The sequence below is a fragment of the Dermochelys coriacea genome, chromosome 6 (genome assembly GCF_009764565.3).
Source record: "Dermochelys coriacea isolate rDerCor1 chromosome 6, rDerCor1.pri.v4, whole genome shotgun sequence".
Taxonomy (NCBI): Eukaryota; Metazoa; Chordata; order Testudines; family Dermochelyidae; genus Dermochelys; species Dermochelys coriacea.
The window spans coordinates 29,167,069-29,187,073 of NC_050073.1; the positions used below are offsets into that span (position 1 = coordinate 29,167,069).

The window sequence follows — 20,005 nt, forward strand, 5'->3', positions numbered from 1 at the left end:
TCACTCTTTTTTTGGTGCCTTATTTTGTTTTCATGTATCGTCATTTTTTATTTTTATTATGGGGAGGGGCCTCAAAAGCTGGAAGTGGTCCAGGCCTCTCTGGACCTCTGAGAGGGCCTGCCTGCAGATGACCTGTTCAGTTTCAGTTTTGCTGTTGGTAGTAAACACCTTTTCTCAATGCCTGAGGAAAAGCATGGACGTGAACTCCCCATAGAGCAGCATATCAGAGTGATGTCATCATGCTGGTAACAACAGTTACATTAAGGTCCAATGAGGTTGCTCTGGGAATCGGTGCAATTGACCATCAAGATCACACTGAAACTGACTCCACACAAAGCACTGTCAAATGCACAAAGTAAGCAGAGGAACAAATAATTTCTCACTGATCAATTTTAGTCAGTCCAGTCACCTTGGGTAGTACTTGTTATAATAAGAGATGCACAATTTTCAGGTGGAAATATGATTTTCGAGTTAACAGAGTCCCTTTCACTGGAGAAACAAAAAGGAGGAAAGAGAGGTACAAAATTAAAGGGACAAATTCTGCTGCTTTTACTCATGTTGAGTAGTATCTTACTCCACAAGTAGTCTCTAGTATTGCCAAACCCACCACTTCAAAAATCCTATGTCAAGCCCCCTAAAACCATGAGACTGACTTAAAAATCATGACATTTTAAAAAGATAGTTGTTTTATTTTATTTATTTATTTATTTATTTTTGCCTTTTAGTTTCTGTGCCTTTGGGAGTCACATTTTCAAGCTTTTCTCCACAAGGGCTAGAAACTAATTTTTTTCTTTTAATGAAAGTTGAGGTTCTCCCATAATCATATGATTCCAGGAGCTAAGGCTTTAAGAAAATATCAAATATTGTGAGACTTGCAATAAAATTGTGAGAGTTGGCAACAATGGTAATTTTCAAGATGATGCTATCCCTTTAAATCAAAAAAACAAATGGAGGAAAGAGGTACACAATTAAGGGCCAAATTTTGCCACTTTTACTTCCATTGAGTAGGAACTTACTCCAGGGGTAGACCCACTGAAGTCCCATTGAGTAACATCTTACTCCTGCGGTAAGATACCATACTCAGTGTGAGTAAGGGTATCAGAATCTGGTCCTGATAGAATTATTTAAGGGCATATTATTAGTTGCCTTCATTTTAGTTTGCTTCCTGCTTAGGCAGAATTTCAGAAATATAAAAAAGTTCCTCTTCTGTCCACACAATATTTATAGCTACATCATTTTGAAAACACTCCTTTATAGAACAGGAAAGAGCGAATTGTACAATAAAAACTAGCATTGTTCACAGGCTAAAAATAAACATGTTGTCAATTCTCTCCTCCTTGACGCTATTATACCAGGCAATTATTTCATTTCCCACTTTATATTGAAACTTTTTATTTGGCCGAAAGCGTTAAATTTAATTAATTTTTATTTTGTATTTGTAAGTTGATCTGGACTGCACAGGCTGTGAGTCAAGCATAGGGCCCATGTTAGGTCAGTGGAGATTGTCTTGGGAACAGTTGTAATAAACAAAACAAAGAAGCAAAAATCTTAAGATGCATACTGAACATTATAAACAGCGACAGATCAACAGTTACAAGCTCGGACTCCTCGAGCTAGGTATCGTACAATGCTCGGCCTTATAGAGCTTTCAGAAAATCATGTGATTGTTTTAAACAGTGGAAAAGCTGAATAAAATATCAAGCTAGGTGAGGCTGGCAAAAGGGTGTTTAATATTCTGGGCCATAATGAAGGCCCAGGCCCAGCTGGGAGCAGTGCAGAGCCATCCCACCTCCAGGGGAGGATCTCTCATCCCGGCTCCACTGCATGAAGCAAATGTGTGTAAACACTGAGATCTCCCTCTGCTCCCCACAGTTCCTAGCTCTTCTGCTGGCTGTTTCAGATCTGGACATAACATTTCTTTCTGTAGGGAAAACAGACTTAATTGATGGATAAATGCTGTACAGACATACTGGGCAAGATCCTCCAGGCTGGCTGAGCTGTGCACAGCATGAAACCAGCTACTGGGACAAGGGAAGCTTTAAGCCATCTTTCTTGCTCCCAGATCCTGGGGCCAATCTGCACCTGCCCAGATACCCAACACATATCAGAGCAGCCTGCAGGCTGTGCTAACTTAAGCTAGCAGTCCCCAAGTTCCCGGCCATTCCAGCAGCTGAGATCACAGTGGGGAAGAGATCCCTTGATCATATCTCCTTTTCCTCAGGCACGTCCCTTAGGCCCAGGGCAGGAGGTGGGGTGGAATAGCAGCCACTACTGCGGCTCCAAATCATCAAAGAGCATTCCCCAATGCAGAGAGAATCCTTAAGGGGCCAGTTAAGCCAAACATAGGGCTGTTTTGCATGGTCAGAGCAGGACTGAGGATGTGTTCTTGTGACAACTCACACTTGCCTTAGTGAAACCAAGGCTGGACCCTTATGACTGATGCATAATTTGGACAATAGTCTTGTGGCCATTACCTTAGGGATCCTCCTGGCCCTGCGTGTAGTCAGCAGCTCACTTGTGGTGCTCAGACTGTCCTCATTCAGACTGGAAGGGGAGGAGGGGATACCAAGCTGAGCCAGAAGCAACATGTCATCATGGCTGTGTCGCTTGGGTAGTCGTGGTAAGCGATGGCTCTTCCTCTCGGACCAGTTCCCAATGCGCAGGGACTGGCTGCTGGGCTTTGAAGGTAGCTGCAAAAACATGAACAACTTGATATCCCATTTGTTGGAGAAGCACCTATCACAGACATGAAGCCATGGTGGCAAAGACCAGCTGTGTTGGGGTCTGTTCTATCTCCCTTCAAAGTCAATGAAAAGACTCTCAACTGACTTCAAAGAGAGCTGGAAAAGGTTCTTTGTGAACATACATGACTTATGAGGAGAGGCTGAGGGAGCTGGGATTGTTTAGTCTGCAGAAGAGAAGAATGAGGGGGGATTTGATAGCTGCTTTCAACTACCTGAAAGGGGGTTTCAAAGAGGATGGCTCTAGACTGTTCTCAATGGTAGCAGATGACAGAACGAGGAGTAATGGTCTCAAGTTGCAATGGGGGAGGTTTAGATTGGATATTAGGAAAAACTTTTTCACTAAGAGGGTGGTGAAACACTGGAATGCGTTACCTAGGGAGGTGGTAGAATCTCCTTCCTTAGAGGTTTTTAAGGTCAGGCTAGACAAAGCCCTGGCTGGGATGATTTAACTGGGACTTGGTCCTGCTTTGAGCAGGGGGTTGGACTAGATGACCTTCTGGGGTCCCTTCCAACCCTGATATTCTATGATTCTATGATTCTATGTTATGGCAATACAAAGATTTTCTTGCCAGGCAAGCATCCTCTGAACAACATGTACAATGGTTTTAAGCACAGAAGGGTCCAAATCAAAATGATCAGATCTGGATCTGCATCTAGGACCTGATCCAAAGTGCATTTAAGTCAACAGAAAGTCTTACATTGACTCCTATGGATTTTGAATCAGGGCCCTAAACGTCCACAAACGTTGTGGGGTGCAGGTCAGACAATTTAATAAAGGATGCATGTTAATATATATATAAAGTATACAATATAAAAGTATGGCTGAGATCAGAGCACTGACACAGTGGGTCTGATTCTCCCTTCCCTTACACTCATGTAGATCAGGAGTAATTCCACTGATGTCACTGGTGTGGGGAAATCAGGCCTTCTGTATTTCTATAATGTTGCCTTGCCCTATACAGTAAATACTATCTCAATCATTTCAAGAACTTGAAGCTTAGTTTTTCCTCTGTCTAACGTTCATGAAGAATCTTCTGAAAATCTCTTCAAAACATGAATCTGCTTAGTTGATCACTGTGGGAAAGCTGAGTCTCACTACATTGATTAAGCACCAAACAATCTATGGGCATGAACAATTCTAGGTTTCCTAACAGTATTTTGTATTGTGTGGCAGCAATATATTGTGCTTCTGCCCAGGGGTTAATGCAGTGGACTAGGAGCCAAGATTCCTGGGTTCTTTTTCCAGCCCAGCCACTGTTTAAATGTGTGCAAGCCACTTTCTGAATCTCTCTGTGCCTCAGTTTACCTACCTGCATCAGGATAAATACTGTACCTACCTCACTCAGATATTTTAAGAGGCCTAATCAAGGTTTCTAGAGTGTAATCAGATGCTCAGATGAAAGATGCTATTATGTGATATTTATTAATCTTACTATTAACCCTACTAGCTACTAACATGCTACAGTAAGAAGTCTACTTGCTTTAAACAAACAGATTAACCAATTACAGCCCAAACCAGCACTTTTGGGGTCTAGATTTATGGTCTCATATTCCTGCAGCAACCATTATTCTTTAAAGAGCTCCAGGAGCTGCATATTCTATATGCTTAAGCATGTTTTTTTGTTATACATGGGATAGGTATACATGGGATTTGTGTCATAGACACAATGCCATCAATAAAATACTTCCTTTTTTTAATCTGAATCCTTCAAATATTACAAAGAAGATCAAAACCACAGTGGGGTTCAGAAGGACCGCAAACCAGTGTTTCTGAGGTCTCTGCTTACCACAAGTCCTCAAGCCAGAAAAATCATCAGCAGTGTACAACTTAGTGAAAGGAATTCAGCTGGTAGGTGATTGTCCAAAGCTTGCTGACCTCCTGATCTCTTCCATATTGTTCATCATGATGCATGATTTTAAGAGAATACCAGCTATGCTGCTAGCACTGGAAAAACTGGGTGATGAACAGTAACTAAAGTGGCTGTTCCTCAGGAGACGGTGACTTTTATACTTCAAATCACTGAAAAATCCTACAGGTTCATGGATGAGCTACAGTAGCTACCTACTTGCTTTATATCTAGGCAAAATGACAACATAGCTATGACAGAATTTAATTCAAATTTCTAGTCTAGCCCCTTGTCAGAAAGAAGCTATCAGTGGATGGACAGTCTTGTGCCTATGACACTGGGCTAGAACTCTGAGGATCTGGGTTCAATTACTGGTTTTGCTACTAAAGACTTCCTGTGTGACCTTGGGCAAGTCACGTAATCTGTACCTCACCTCCCCACCTGTAAAATGGGGAGAATAATCCTTCCTTTCTCCCATCCTTTGTCTGTTTTGTCTATTTAGACTGCAAACTCCTGGGGGCAAGGACTATGTCTTACTATGTGTCTGTTACACTGCCAAGCACAGCGGGGGCCCGCTGTGGGGCAAATCTCATTTGGGGCCTCTAGGTGCTATCATAATACAAGTAGATCATCATAATCATCTGTGGTAACTCTTTCATCTCTGCTGAGGCTACAGTTTTTTTCTCCTCTGCCTTCTTACTAATTCTACATCTGTCATTTCCTTTAGTGACACTTTGCTGGCCTTATTTAGTCCTCCTTTTTTGCCAGTGTTCCTGTTTTATAATTGAACCATTATGTGAACTGTAAACACTGACGCTACGAAAGTTTTATGGACCACGGTGCCAAAAAGATCCAAAAAATTTAATTTAGTGATGAAATAGTCCCAGTTTGGTTTGAGGCCATTTCACAAGATGGAAATGTGGCTTTATGTGACCTTTTCATGAAACTGATGTGAATGTCTCCTTGATTCAATGCAAAAATACATCTTGATCAAAATGAAATTTTGAATGTCAAAGTAATACATGCATATTATTTTAACATTATATATGCAAATATTTTAAATCTACATTTGTGCTTGAGACTAGAACCATTTTTGAGTGAAAATTCTCCTATACTGAACAAAAAAACAACATCATTTCACAATTTGCACACAAAACTGGACTACTCTGGGATAGTCCCCACAAAATGCAGTCCTCTCTGACTTCCAGGTCTTTGCACTGTGCTGTAAATAGTTCACACTAGCCCAGTCAGGACCAGAATGTAGGCATTCAGGCTTCTCCTTTTTTTTATTTTGTTCTTTTGGGGGAAAAGGTGCAATACTTTGTCTTTCTCCTTCTTCATTATGCATTTAATATTGTGTTTGTTTGTTTTTTAAATTGGCAATAAAAACTATTTTACAAAACAACTTAAAGTTACTTTGCTGCTCAGTGAGCCCCACATAACAACACTTGCACAAGATGAAAACACGTTTCTTCTTTGTTCTGACCTTTCTAAAAGCCCAGTGGAGAATTTTGAATGGATGTAGGGAAAGGCTCAGTAATCACAAGGATTTAGGGCCCAATTCAGGTCCCATTACAATAAGTGGAAATACTCTCATTGACTACAAGAGATGCTGGATCAGAATCAGCTTTTCTAAATATTAGCAATTAATATATTCAGTAATAACAGAATTGTTCCAAGTAACAATAAACCTTTACAGTAAATTGCAGAGTATCTAGATTACGGCCATTTAAGTGTTTACAGTAACTATTTGAAGTGTTTGTCTAAACTGTTTTTCTTTATGCCCTTTCTCACTTGGATACAATTATTGTTCCTGTTATGCCCTGGTTGATTCTCTTGCAAAAGGTTAAATATAACTTAAATCACAGTAAGAAATGAAGGCTTATACTGTAAGAAGTACTGAATTACCTGGGGAGGTGATGTGTACTTCCTGTCGTGTGGAGTCCACATCCTGTGCAAAGAATCTAGGGAATTCTCAGAGAGCTGTTGGGATTTTCGGCCTGCGTGACGGCCTTTTAGCTCCACATCCTCGTATGGATTTTCCTTGGGTGAATCTCCTTCTCATTTTTTTTTTTTAAAGAAAGGAAAAACAGACAGGAATGTAAAAAAAAAAAAAAAAAATCATGTGAACCAAGTGAAAGAGTCATAGCAAAGCTCCTCAGCTTTCAGCATGAGTCATCCCTTCGACTGCAGCTGGAAGTATTTGGAGTAGATCTTGGCTATGATGTCGGCATTTTTTTTTTTTTAAATAAAATGCAAAGATTTCACAAGACTTGCTTCTGAGCATCCACAGCTGGGAACATTTTACTGATGTCTAAAACCCAAGGCAGATACCTATTTTAAAACATATCGGTGGGTTTATGCATCCATAGCAGCCTCTCACAGAGTGAAATGAATAGCACTGAACAGTTCTCAACACACCACCATTAAACCACAGGTATTACAACCATTATTACTTACTGCTTACCTCTGTGGTCTCTTGCCAGAGAAGGTGAAGAGGGAATAACATCTAAACCCAACAATGCCAAAAGAAATGTGTGAATGATGAAGAAAGGAGAAGAGTGCAGTTCACTGGTTTTTTGCACTCCTATTGCCTTCTCAAAGTTGTCTCTAAAAATACTTTCTACTCCTCAATTAAATACTACTTTCTCTTTTAATTTTGTCTAAATCAATATCTCCATAGGTCATGAGGACACATCTGGCCAGTAACACGTAAAGAGGTCCAAATAATTAATTCATTTAACATGACCTATGGGGAAAGCATTATTCTAACCCTCAGAGCTAAAGATGGGCCAACATTTGTGAACTTTAGTGCTGACATTCAGATACAAATTTTGTGGTCTAGATTTATGGTCTGATAATAAAAGGTAACCACTACTCTTTAAGGAGCTGCAGAGCTGCACCTTCTCAGTACACTCAGGATGAGTACACATCTCCTTGAGGGTCCTGGATAAAGTCATTTTAGTTATCATGTACTTCTGAAAATGGGCAACTTGAAACTTTTTTCAGTAATTTATTTAGATCAGTTTATCAGTGAGGTAGCTTAGAACTTTGGGTTATCCCTAATCAGGATCATTCCAGTCTCATGGTTATCAGGGAATCATCCCAAAATGGCGATCACCAAACTTCAAGATTCTCAAAATTCAAGACTTCACTCTCAAACTCTCAAAACTCTCGAAATTCAATTTTAGATGTTCATAACCTTAAACCTTTGAACTGATTTTCTTCAAACTGGGTTTGATTGGTAGACCTCACTGAGACTTCAAAATCAAGCCCAATCTTTACACTCTATATACTGTAATGTAACTTACTACATGTAAGGGTGCAAAAGAAATTCAGTTTGTATTACATTATACATTGTACTAATTGACAATTTACAGTATAATGATATAAAGTTATAAGAATATATTAATAATTAATATAATAATATGTGCCGATAAAAGACTTTTAATCTAGAGATTTAAAAGCACTTTACAAAAAGTAAGCATCATTATCCCTGTTTTACAATGGGGAAACGAGGCACATAGAAATTAAGTGACAGCAAGTCTATAACACAACCAGGATTACAACCCACACCACCTGACTCCCAGTCTAATTCATAGAATCATAGAATATCAGGGATGGAAGGGACCTCAGGAGGTCATCTAGTCCACCCCCATGCTCAAAGCAAGACCAATCCCCAATTTTTTCCCCACATCCCTAAATGGCCCCCTCAAGGATTGAACTCACAACCCTGGGTTTAGCAGGCCAATACTCAAACCAATTGTCTAACCATGCTGTCTCCTTGTGCGTAGGAGGGCAGAGTTCAGGCTGAGCTTTCAACCTTAGTTGTAAATTTTTAAATGTTGAGTGCTTGATTTTTTATTTTTATTTTTTACTTTAACATTGCATTAGCATTAGTTTTTGCATGCACTAGATCTGTATCTCGCGCACATACATACATGTGCATCAAGGGCATGGAGAAAAAATATGCTTTTACGTTAATAATGTAAAATGCAAAAGTACAGTATTTAAACTTTAGGCAGCGACATTAATCATATATGTATATACACACACACACACCCCTACCTGAGACTGAATATTTTAGTATTGTTTTAATTAAAAAGACTGGATAGCTGCTGCGAGAGAATGTTTCAATTGGCAGCCGCAGATGATTATCTCATAAGCATGGAATCTAATTGTAGATATTGTATTAGGGAAGCCACAGATTATATAAAGTTGACATCTTTAGAGTCAAATGAAAGACAGTTGATGGAGTTAAAGGCTTTGGGGTTAGACATGCTGTACAATATAAATCTAACATTACAAATGCTACAGGAGAACCTGAGAATCTCCAGTCAAACTGATGTGGTGTCTTTCGCAGGAGGAAAAATAATAACTATTGCATCCAAATGCCATTATCTGTAAAGCTGAGATTTTTAAAATCATGCAGCTCTAGATATTGTTATTATGTTTATCATGAGTCAACTTCGCATAATGCCTTTTTTACTTACTCACAGTGAATTGGACTGTAGTACTACATTAAAATTCCTTGTAAGCCAATGAGTCAAGTATGGGGTCAAGGAAGCATTTCAGAATGGATTAACAGACTTCAAAATACCCAAATATATTAGACAGTGGTTAAACATACGCTTTCCTGTCAAAATGAATGTTATTGCATTGGCTTGTATGGTATCCAAAGCCCGGAGCAGAAATGAGTCCAGTCAGTAGACAAACATTCATTTTCTTTTTTCATTAACTTAAGTAACATGGAATGGTTCAAAACCAATTAAATCCAAGAAGTGAAGGACAGTGCAATGTTTACCTGAAATATGAAAGCTAGAGATAGGTGTCAAGAGTATTTTAAGAGGAAAAAAGAGGGCACAGTGTTACCAAAGTGACACAGACCAGAGCAAGATCCTCTGATGTGAGCCCTTTACAGAAAGAGGAGCTTAGGCCAAATTCCTCCTTGGTGTAATCCCAGGAAGTTCTGGGAGGAATTTGATCCACTCAGGTCTAATTCACTTTTCAAGCCTTGGATAATTATCATTTTTAGTCCATATGCTCTCCTTGCTGGATGGCGCAGAAGGAAGCCAATTTGCAAAAAGAGCCCCAGTGGGCCTATTTATACCCAGAGGTGGGTCCCTGCCCACTCTGCATAGCCACCTTTGCTGCCCCTTTCTTCCCCTGCACCATGCAGAAGAAATGAGTGGGATCAGGAATAGGTAAGGAAGGACTGGAGGAAAACCACTCCCACTCACTACCCAGATTGTAGGCAAGCTGAAAGAGATGTCGGTGGACAGTTAATGCTGCCTAAAGCAGCACTAAAGGTGACTGTGTATTCTGTGACTCCCTTCTCTAAGGTCACCGAGGGGAACTGGGTGCTGGCAGCCAGTGGCAGTAGAGTTACTGGTCCTGGTGTGCAGCTATGGCTGTAGGATAGGAGTGCTGCTGCCAAGCTAAGAAGAATCCCTTTGTAATAGGGTGGCTGGCCCCTTAAATGAAATTAGGCCCAGATCTCCTGTTCCAGTCCAGGTGAGCCCTATTTTGGTGTAATGAAGAGAGTGGGGCTGTCCCTTGGAGTTAAAAATCAGAGACAGCCCAAAAGCGAGGGTGAGTTCAGAGTCTACAGAGGGAGAGTGGAGAATCCAGAATCCAAAGGAAGAGCCAAGCTGGGCTGAGAGCTTCAGGAGGCGAGCCCCTGCAGGAGGGAGCAATGAGAGTTCCCTGGTTGAGCAGTGGAGCCTGATCAGGCTGGAGAAAGCAGTCAGGGGGTAACCTGTAAAATTCCCTGAGCCAGAGAGGGCTGAAGGCTGAGAGCAGCAGAGAGAGACGTGTGCTGGCTCTTTGAGCTGGAGTACTGAAGCCAGAAAGGGCTGGGGAATGATGGCAGGGTGAGGCTGCTGATATCCCCAGGTGAAAGCTAGAACCTGCCCTGAGAAGGAAACAGGGTGGGGAAGCACCTCAGCTGGAGAAGCTGGGGTGAGGTGTGGTGAGAGAAGCCAGAGCATTCCTCCCAAGACAAGCTGGAGCATGGTGAGAGATGCTGGAACATGGAACATATACATAAGAACATAAGCACAGCCATACTGGGTCAGACCAAAGGTCCATATAGCCCAGGATCCTGTCTTCCGACAGTGGCCAGAGCCAGGTGTTCCAGAGGGAATGAACAGGGGTGTGTTGATGGACTGCTGGGACATGGAAGAATGAACATATTGTTTGGGCTATGTTGGGGAAATTCTGGACTATGGTTGTGGGGCTCTTGTAATAAATGAATTCTACAAAGGACTAGTGATATATGGAAAGCTTGTGTAGAGTTACTGGGATTCCAGAAGGGGAAACTGAGGCAGACCACCAGTTGTGCCATGGCCTGCTGCAGGTGGGCATCCCAAGTGGAGTCACCTTCTCACATATGATGGAAGTGTCTGGAAAAGGTAAACTGAGGTAAGGGGCTTCTTACTGGGTGACCCAATGCCACAATGGAGGTGACCTTTCTCTATGCAGTTGGGCTGGTTCCACGGGTTCATAAACGTGATCTCTGCATTTCCCCAAACTCTAGTGTCTATTGGACCTCAGCCCCATCCCACGCCACACTCCTGCTAATGCCATGAACCAAGGAGAATATTCAGTCTGCAGCTACAGCTCAAGTGTAGAATTTTTACATACAACTGGACTTTGTGCATGAGGGAAGCGCCCAGGCATTCTGGACTGTTACTGGGTGGAGTCCTTTTGATTTGTTCCTTTTGCTATTTGTCATGAAGGAGAGGAAGACTGCCCTTTAAGGAGGCCCCTAGTGGAAGCCAAAGAGAGAAAGTTTCCTTTGTCCATATGTGGCCGATCCAACTTCCACTGGAGGCAATGGGAAGACTACCACTGACTCTAATGGGAGCTGGATCAGGCCCTGTGACTGTATACTGTCACATTAACTGTTAAACTGTTGGCAAAAACTATTCCTAACCACAGTCCGTGCTTGCAGATCAGGTCCCTTTACAAGCCCTCTTTTGTTTCCCATATCCTTGAGCTTTACGTACAGGATTGCTAAATTAACACATGGTAAATCTACAGTACATTTATCTGCAGAATGGTCTCATTGGCAACACAATGATTGGTCCACGGTAAAAAGTCATGGTAAAATAATCAGCCTCTTTGGAAAAGCTGTGAGGAATGCAGTGCCTTGGAGCTTAAGCACCGATGAGTTTCCACTGGTGGCTGTAATTCTTCATTCTGTGATGCTCTGCAAGGCAGCCCGACAGAGTTGTGAAGCAGCACAGAATGTTCTGCTGCTCAGCCCCTCAGACGTGGCAAACGGGAAGCCGAGTCAAACTGAGCAAGCCAGCCTCACAGTGAGAAAAGAGGGGAAAATGGGATGGTGGAAAGAAAAACTGCAAGCAGATGCCTCTGCAATTTACACAGGGCAGTGGAATGTATCAGTCTCTTTCCCACTTTGGGAGAAAGAAATATGCCAAGGAAACCAGTGAGTCATGGAGCGCTGAATACGTTTTCATCACTGCCCTTTGCATTTCTTTGCACTGAAAAGACTCAAATGTAACATATACCAAGCGACTAAGTCTTGCTAAATGCCAGGGGCATTTACTGTACAACAGGCATGTTCACAGTGCATCAGGACAAAAACCAAACTGATCATTCATAATTGTTACATCACTGTGAATTGGCAAATTACAGCTGGTAAGGGAAATTGCTCCACTGGCCATTAAAGGGGAGATTGGAGGGAAAGCAGCAGCCATGTAGAGAAGCTTAGGGGAAACAAAAGTAGGAGTGGGGAAGAAGGGGGCAGAGGCAGGGGAAACAGGACAGAGAAGGCAGTTTAAAAGGAAATGTATGGGTACATCAGTGAATTCTTTTGTATGTACTGATACTGTGGTACTAATACACACTTCCTTTCTTTGGGGGACAGATTTCTACGGGACCCCATATATCATCAACACCCAACTTCTTGTGCTTGCTTTTGGGCTGCACCCACCCTTGGCATCCTCTAGATTTTACAGTGCCTCTGTGAAGTCAGGCATGTGGGGGCATCCAGCTTCCTTCCCCCAATTATAGTCACATATTCCCCCCCATCCATATATCCCCAAACCAGTCCTTTTCTGCTTCCTGCTCAAGACTGCCATTAGGCTGCAGCAATACTCCATCAGGCTCAGGGGCTTTGGGTGCCCAGCCCCATTTGCAGAAGAGGGAGACAAAGTACAGTTTTCCAAGCAGGGAGCTGGGGAGGGTGGTTAGGGAATTTTACCTCTACTGCAGCTGGAGAACCACGGATGGAGATTCAGCGGGGATGCTTTGTTTGACATGTAGGTGTGAGTGAATGGGGAAGACTGCAGATATTACACAGGCTTCAGATCTCAGAGCACCTACCCCACTAAAAGCCAAAAGAGCAGCTCAGCAGTGAATTAGCCAGACACCTGCACTGAAATCACACTAAAGCAGCATTCCAGGTACGCTCAGCTCATGCATTTTACCTGTCACACTACCCCAACACAGACCAATATCACCATCTTCTGGGGATAAACCAGACGTCTGCGTGCATTCTGGGAGGAACTTTCAGAGCACATGGATGAGAACCACAAAATCTCTGCCCTATCATATAGTACCCAAGACAAAATCCCCAGTGGTGTAGATTGGTGTAGCTCAACTTCAATGAAGCTGTACCAATTTACCTTAGTTGAGAATTTTGCCCTAGGAATTTAGTGTTTAAGGATGAATTAATATAACAAAGTACATGCAAGGCACAGCATATCTGCTCCACAGTTACATGAATTCAGAACCGAGTTAGAGATTTTTACCTACTTATAATCCTTAAAACCTGCTTTTGAAGGAGAAAAAGGATCAGCATCTGTAGCATAGAGTACTAGGTTTCCAAAGGAAAAAAAGCCTTAGATGGATCTGCTCTTTGAGCCCTGGTCCATAGGCATGTTAGTTCCCAGCTGTGGTTCATAAACTGCAGTTTCTAATCTTTTCCAGCTTTGCAGTAAGATAACCAGAAGAGTATCGCAGAGAATTTCCTCTTTCCACTTTCTCTGTGGAGACTGTAAGAGCTCAGATTTGCAATACTAACAGTATTAGTTACAGATGAACAACTGTGGCTGATAGACCAATAAAAATATTTGCCAGCAAAGCAGTCATCCATCTCATACACAGCCCAAAATCACTTGAATAAACGTAAGTGTCGACTGAACGTTAGCACAGTCTAACATCTCTGTGCCTGATCTTCTGCTCTCACTGACGCTGGTGTAACACCCTGGTGTAAAACCATTTATTTCAGTGGCTTCAATGTGGATTTAGACTAGGATATGTCAGATCAGAATCAGGCCCCCTTACTTTGCATCTTCCTGACCTGCAGAGCTGACTGCTATAAACCCTAGAACACTTGGTCATATGGCTCAAGACTTTTAAAACAAATTATAGTAGAAACTGTAATTGTGAGGACAGACTCTACAAAGGATACTGGGGAATATATGCAAAGCCCAAGACAATATTTTAAAATAACTGAATCCCAAATATCTCAATGTAGCAACAAATCAGCAGTCTGATTACCAATAGGACAGGACAGCCAGGATACTCATTGGCCCTGCTTTGACATGCACATATGAATGCTATTTCATTTAATGTGCTCTGGCTGCCATTAGCTTACAACATCTATTATTAACATTGCCACAATTACATTCTCGATAAGCTGCTATGCTCTCCAGACTGCTAAAGGAAGACAGGACAATACCTTTCCCTTTCAGACCCAGCCACCATCTGGGCCATCATCATCCTGTACCAATCACAGTTCTGTCTTTGACTGACAAGGTGGGTGAGGTAATATCTTTTATTGGACCAGGTTCTGTTGGTGAGAGAGACAAGCTTTCAAGCTTACAGAGTTCAGCAGACAGCTAATCTGAAGCCACAGGTGTCATGCTTCAATGGAGATACAAGCAGGGCATTGAAGGCAAAGGTGTAAGATCTCAAAGAGTCAGGCTGCTTCAGTTTCCTGGGAGCTGGGCAATTCTAGCCTCTCTCATATTTGACACTCTGTCTTGGTGTGATATGATAGTATGATGGATGATAATAATGTGATAGGCAATGACAGGATTTTACTGGAAACATCAAGAGCCCAAGCACTCCCTCTATTGAGCAATTTCCAGGTTTACTGGAAAAGCTCTGCACACATCCTAGCTTGAAAGGAAAATGAAGCAGGAGTATTTTCTGACTGGATCTCAGTCATTGATTCTTAAGCTCTTGACATGCGGAAAATAGGACTTGGTAAAGCAACTAATTCTTCATATGTATTTGTTAAATGTCCTGTGGTATGGCTCACAGGCGTTCTAGTGCTTAACTGCTAACTGGTTAAGGAAACAGAGGAGCTGCCCTACTGGAACAGACTAATGAAGTGTTTCCCAAACATTTGAAAGCTGAGCTTTCCTCAAGGGAAAAAAAAATCAAACCAGTTGAGCCCTCTCCCTACCCAGCAGCCCTGCCATGTGTTGCTAAAGGCCAGCACCTGTCAGTTTACACATCTCCGATGCCCACCTCGTTTGTGCCACCTCCTTTTGGGCATGCTGTGATAGAACTTCACAACCTGATTTCCCCCCCGCCCTTCTTACATGCTTTGATGTGAAGTAGGGAACAATGTTGACATTTAAAGTATCGTCATTAGACCCGTTGGAATAGATGGGGCAGCTCACACCTTAAAGCTATTGAGGCAGCTTCTCTGCAAACTCAGCCAAATGTCTATGCGTCATTTAGGCTCACTTCATATTTTGAAGGTTCCTTCACAACCATAGCTAGAAATCTACTCTCTCTCTTTTTTTTTCTTTAAGCTGAGGCCTTGTCTATACACTAGAAAGTAGTACCAGTAAGAGCTCCGTCACCAACAATACTACTTACATACTTACATAATTACTTCCCTCTCAGCCGCTTGTGATGGCGCATTGAGTCCACACAGCATCAAGCTGTATCAGCAAAAGCATGTAGCATAGTGATAAGGCATCCCAATGCCCTCTGCTCTGCCTTCTGGAACACCACCTTATGGGAAATTGTTACTGTGTATAATGGGAATTGGTGTGGGGTGGTGAAATCGATGCCCACAATTCCCTCGGTTCGATCCCATAACCAACTGCTCGCTCTGGGGAGCAACGGAGAGATTGGCCTACCCCCCCAACCTCACCAGCTAGTTATCCACACCTTCTCAGGGGTTGCACCCCAGACCTTGGCAAACACTAGACTTGGAGGAAGTAGTGAAAACCCTGCACCTGGTCAATTTTTCATTGCTATGAAAGGTGGAGGAGGGGACGACATTTTTCTAGCTAGCTTGCATGGGGATCAGTCAAGGCCATTAAGCATGAAATTTACGTGGGCTGAGTCACCTTGAAATCTAGTGAATTAACAAACAAACAAAAAAATTAACTACGCCTGCTCCTGTGTATCTCTGCCAATTTTGTAGTTTTACAATCATTTATTTTTTCAATGTTTTGCTTTCCCCTGTTGCTGTGAGAAAGACCCAGACCCACAGCAGGGGAAACTGACCAACTATGCTAGACAAACCACAAAATGGACTCCATCCCAAGTACAGTGAAATGTGCATAACAACAAACAGAAAGAAAACTAGAAAGACTTTGTTCTTCTAATCTACTTTGGTTCTGATGTTCTTAGGTGTTAGTTGTAACATCAGTAGCTAACGGTATTTCAGACAAAAGTGTGATATTTCAGTTGGCATTGTCTCTATCTACCCTTACAATGCCATGTGCAGTTACAAACATTTACTAGTTAAAGTTTCCAATTATCTATAGGCTATTGAAACATACAGGACTCAACTGTGAAAGGCTTGTGAACAGGTGTGACAAGCAAGGGAGCAGAACTTCCCTCCCAGTACATATTCCTCACAAAGCCCAGCCACCATTGCAGTCTCTGCATTCTAGGGAGCAACTCCCTATGCTGTAAACTCTTTACAATATAGTCCCAGAGCAAACGGGGAGGTGCTTGAACCCCATTCAGAAATTCCATCTTATTTTAGAAATATTGCAAGTCCTTCAGTTTTCATCAGTAGACTGCAGCAATTCAGCAGACATCAAAGCGCACACAGTGGCTGACAGCAGCTGCATCTACTTTAAACTGCCCAGTTCTTCTGTGTCTCTCCTTTTCCTGCCTTACATCTGTTCTCAGAAGGCCAGATTTCCAACACAACTTAACTATCACCTTTTATTTAAAGCCAATCTTAAAAAAAAAACATCATGTATAGTTCAGCTGACTGGAAGCTTCACAGGCTTCAAAGGAGCATTTTGTCTGGCCTCAAATAATTACTGAATGTTTGACAAATAAAAGAGAAGGGTCTGAACCAAAATCCTGGCTCTGGACATCCCTGAACTTTGGGGAAGTTTGGAACCAGATCAGGAATTTGTGACAGTCTCCAGACCCCATAATAGGCCAAAGTAAAACTCTGGATGTGGGGGGCGGGAAAAATAGAGATCATATCTGAATCTAGAGTCAAACTTTAAAGCTAGTGCCTATCACTATAATGGGCACTGACCAAATCCCAGATCCAAATGCCTCCATGCTTTCAGGGGATTAGCATTCAGATCTGGACATAAACTTCATAGCCCAACTTTAAAATAAAATCATCTTGTTTCCTTATAATCGACAGTTGGGACCCTGATTAATGAATGTAATGATTTTTGGACAGATATGTGCATGATACCAACAAATGCCACTGACTATCCTTTCACTCCTTCCCCTTTCTGTATTCTCTGTCCTTCTTTAGTATCTTGTCTATCTAGAAGCTTGACAGCTTTTCAACTGCAGTTCCTATTTCACTGGAGCAGGTTCTAAAAGGGCACTTCCTGACTGTGGATATTTGTTGGTATCTATCTTCCATGCTTGTTCATTCTGCATTATATTTTAAATGGTGGTTGAAAATGTACCTAAACTTTATGAACAAGAAACCCCCACATTGCTGATTATATCAACCATAACAGTGAGCCAGAGAGACACGGGTCTAGTGGTCTAATTCTAACCCTGAGCCAGGAGCCTGCTACTAGTGAGTTCTAGTCCAAGTTCTGACACTGACTCCCCAATGTGGCGTTGGGCAAGTCACTTAACTTATGTGTGCCAATATCCACTTCTGCGATATGGACATAATAATACTTGGGGACTGATCCTGATCCTACTGAAGACAAGAGCAAAACTCTCATGGGAGCAGTATCAGGCACTTACTTATCTCCTACAAATGGATTTATGGAAAACAATTAGCTAATGGGATAGATTCAGTCCTGGAGCTATTCTGGCAGAAGAGTACAGATTGGGGGGAAAAGATCCTGTCAGAAAGTCTGCCAAGGATTAGGGAGGATGGGCTAATACAACCCTAAAGTATGCAGCATTAAACAACTAGGGCATGTTACCAACCCTAGCCAGGATACAAACTTGTTCAATACGTCCCATTAGCAGTGGAGTGCCCATGGAGTCCTGGCCACAAACTGAAACATGCCCCTGACTGAAAGGAATGCTTAATGAAAGGCAGTGGCAATATCACAACTGGCCCTCTTCTGTGGCACATCTGTCACTTCTGGGGGCTTGGGGACAGGATATAACTTACCACTCTCCACTCTAGAAAAAGTGAATCTGGCCCTGTATGTACAAAGCATTTGGAGAATTCCAAGTTCAATTTATAATGTAGTGTCCTCCCTGTGTATTGTGCAAGGCAGAGTGCAATAGTGCAAGGAAAAGTGCTCCCTCCCCATGTTCTGTTACTACACGTCTGCGTCCCAAAGTCAATTTTTTTTTAAACAAGGGGAATTTCCTTGTAGGTACTGTACTTATATATCCTTGTTCTTGAGCCAGACCTGCTTAAAATCAAAGGGTCAGATTCTCAGCTGACGTAAATCAGCATATCTTCATAGTTTCTCATAGATTTAATAGGCTTTCAGGCCAGAAAAGACCATTATGATTATATAGTCCAGGGGTCAGCAACCTTTTAGAAGTGGTGTGCTGAGTCTTCATTTATTCACTTTAATTTAAGGTTTGGCGTGCCGATAATACATTTTAACATTTTTTAGAAGGTCTCTCTCTATAAGTCTATATACTATATAACTAAACTATTGTCGTATGTAAATAAGGTTTTCAAAATGTTTAAGAAGCTTCAATTAAAATTAAATTAAAATGCTGATCTTACGCCGCTGGCCTGTTCAGCCTGGGGTTCTGTTCACCTAGGCCAGCAGCAGGCTAAGTGGGGCCTGCGGCCGGGACCCCGGCTGGCAAGGGGTTGGCAGCCAGAACCCCAGACTGGCAGTGGGCTGAGCGGCTCAGCCCGCTGCCACTCAGCCCACTGCGGGTCTGACGTTCCATCCGCTGGCTCCTGCCAGCCAGGGTCCTGGCTGCCGGCCCGCTCAGCCCACTGCCGGTCTGGGATCCCGGCTCTGTCCACATAGAGTAGGTACCTACCTTCTCCCTGGTTCTAGCCATTCTCTTCCTCTCTCTGCACTGAGATGAGGGTGGGAGTGTGCCGAGAACAGGGCTGGGGTTGAAGAAGCAGGCTGGGGGTTGAGGTGCAGGGTCTGGCCAGGAGCTAGAATGAGGGAGGGGGCTCAGGGTTGGGACAGGAGGTTTGGGTGTGGAGTGCTTACCTGGGCAGCTCCCATTTGATGTGAGGGGTGCAGGTGGGAATGTGGTGGGGGTGTGTGTGCAGGAGCTCCAGTCTGGTGCTCAGGGTGGGAGTGGGGATGTGGGGGATGCAAGAGTCAGGGCATGGGGGGGGCTGGGTGTGTGAGGAGGGTGCAGGAGTCAGGACAGGGGGCTGGGTATGTGTGGGGGGTGCCGGAGTCAGGGCTGGGGTTGTGGGGGGGGTGCCGGAGTCAGGGCACGGGGCTGAGTGTGTATGAGGAGGGTTCAGGGCAGAGGGCTGCGGGTGTGTGAGGGGTACAGGGGTCAGGGCAGAGGGCTGGGGGGTGTGGGCTGGGATCGTGGGGGTGCTCCCAGCCCCCTGCCCGAGCGGCTCACGGCAGGGGGCTGGAGGGGATATGCCCTGAATACACCCTCTTCCCCAAGGTCCCCGGAGCAGAGAGCGCGCTGCGGTTCCGCTTTTACCTCTCCTACTCCATAGCAAGGGCCCTCAGCTGATTGGCCGCAGGGAGGGAGCGGAGGAGGGGCAGGAACCCAGCGCGCTGGAGGAAGATGCAGGGGGAGGGTGAAACTTGCCTGCCCTGCAAGGAGAGAGCAGTGGGTGGAAAAGAGTGGGCTGGGCCAGGCAGGATTTTTAGTGGCATGCTGCTGTCTGCCCGGGTCCGGCAGACAGCAACGTGCCATTAAAAATTGGCTTGTGTGCCGTGTTTGGCACGCATGCCATAGGTTGCCGACCCCTGATATAGTCTGACTCTCCCGTATAACACATCACAGAATTCTATCTAGAAATTCCTAATGTGGAGGGGGAGTTATTCTTCCCTACTA

At 43.3% G+C, this 20,005-nt stretch overlaps 1 protein-coding gene across 19 annotated transcripts in view; it reads right to left on the reverse strand.

Moving 5' to 3' along the window:
• The window catches only part of DENND2B (DENN domain containing 2B), a 304,550-nt gene that overhangs the window by 88,630 nt on the left and 195,915 nt on the right, over positions 1–20,005 (reverse strand). For 10 of the 19 annotated variants that reach the window (XM_043515662.1, XM_043515661.1, XM_043515660.1 and 7 more), the window contains 2 exons: positions 6,500–6,648; positions 2,475–2,690 (listed from right to left, as the gene is read on the reverse strand). In XM_043515662.1, the coding sequence (XP_043371597.1) occupies positions 2,475–2,690; positions 6,500–6,648 (365 nt within the window). Of the gene's footprint in view, positions 1–2,474; positions 2,691–6,499; positions 6,652–20,005 lie in introns of all 19 variants that reach the window. The other 9 variants (XM_043515653.1, XM_043515659.1, XM_038407064.2 and 6 more) reach the window with 1 other exon arrangement.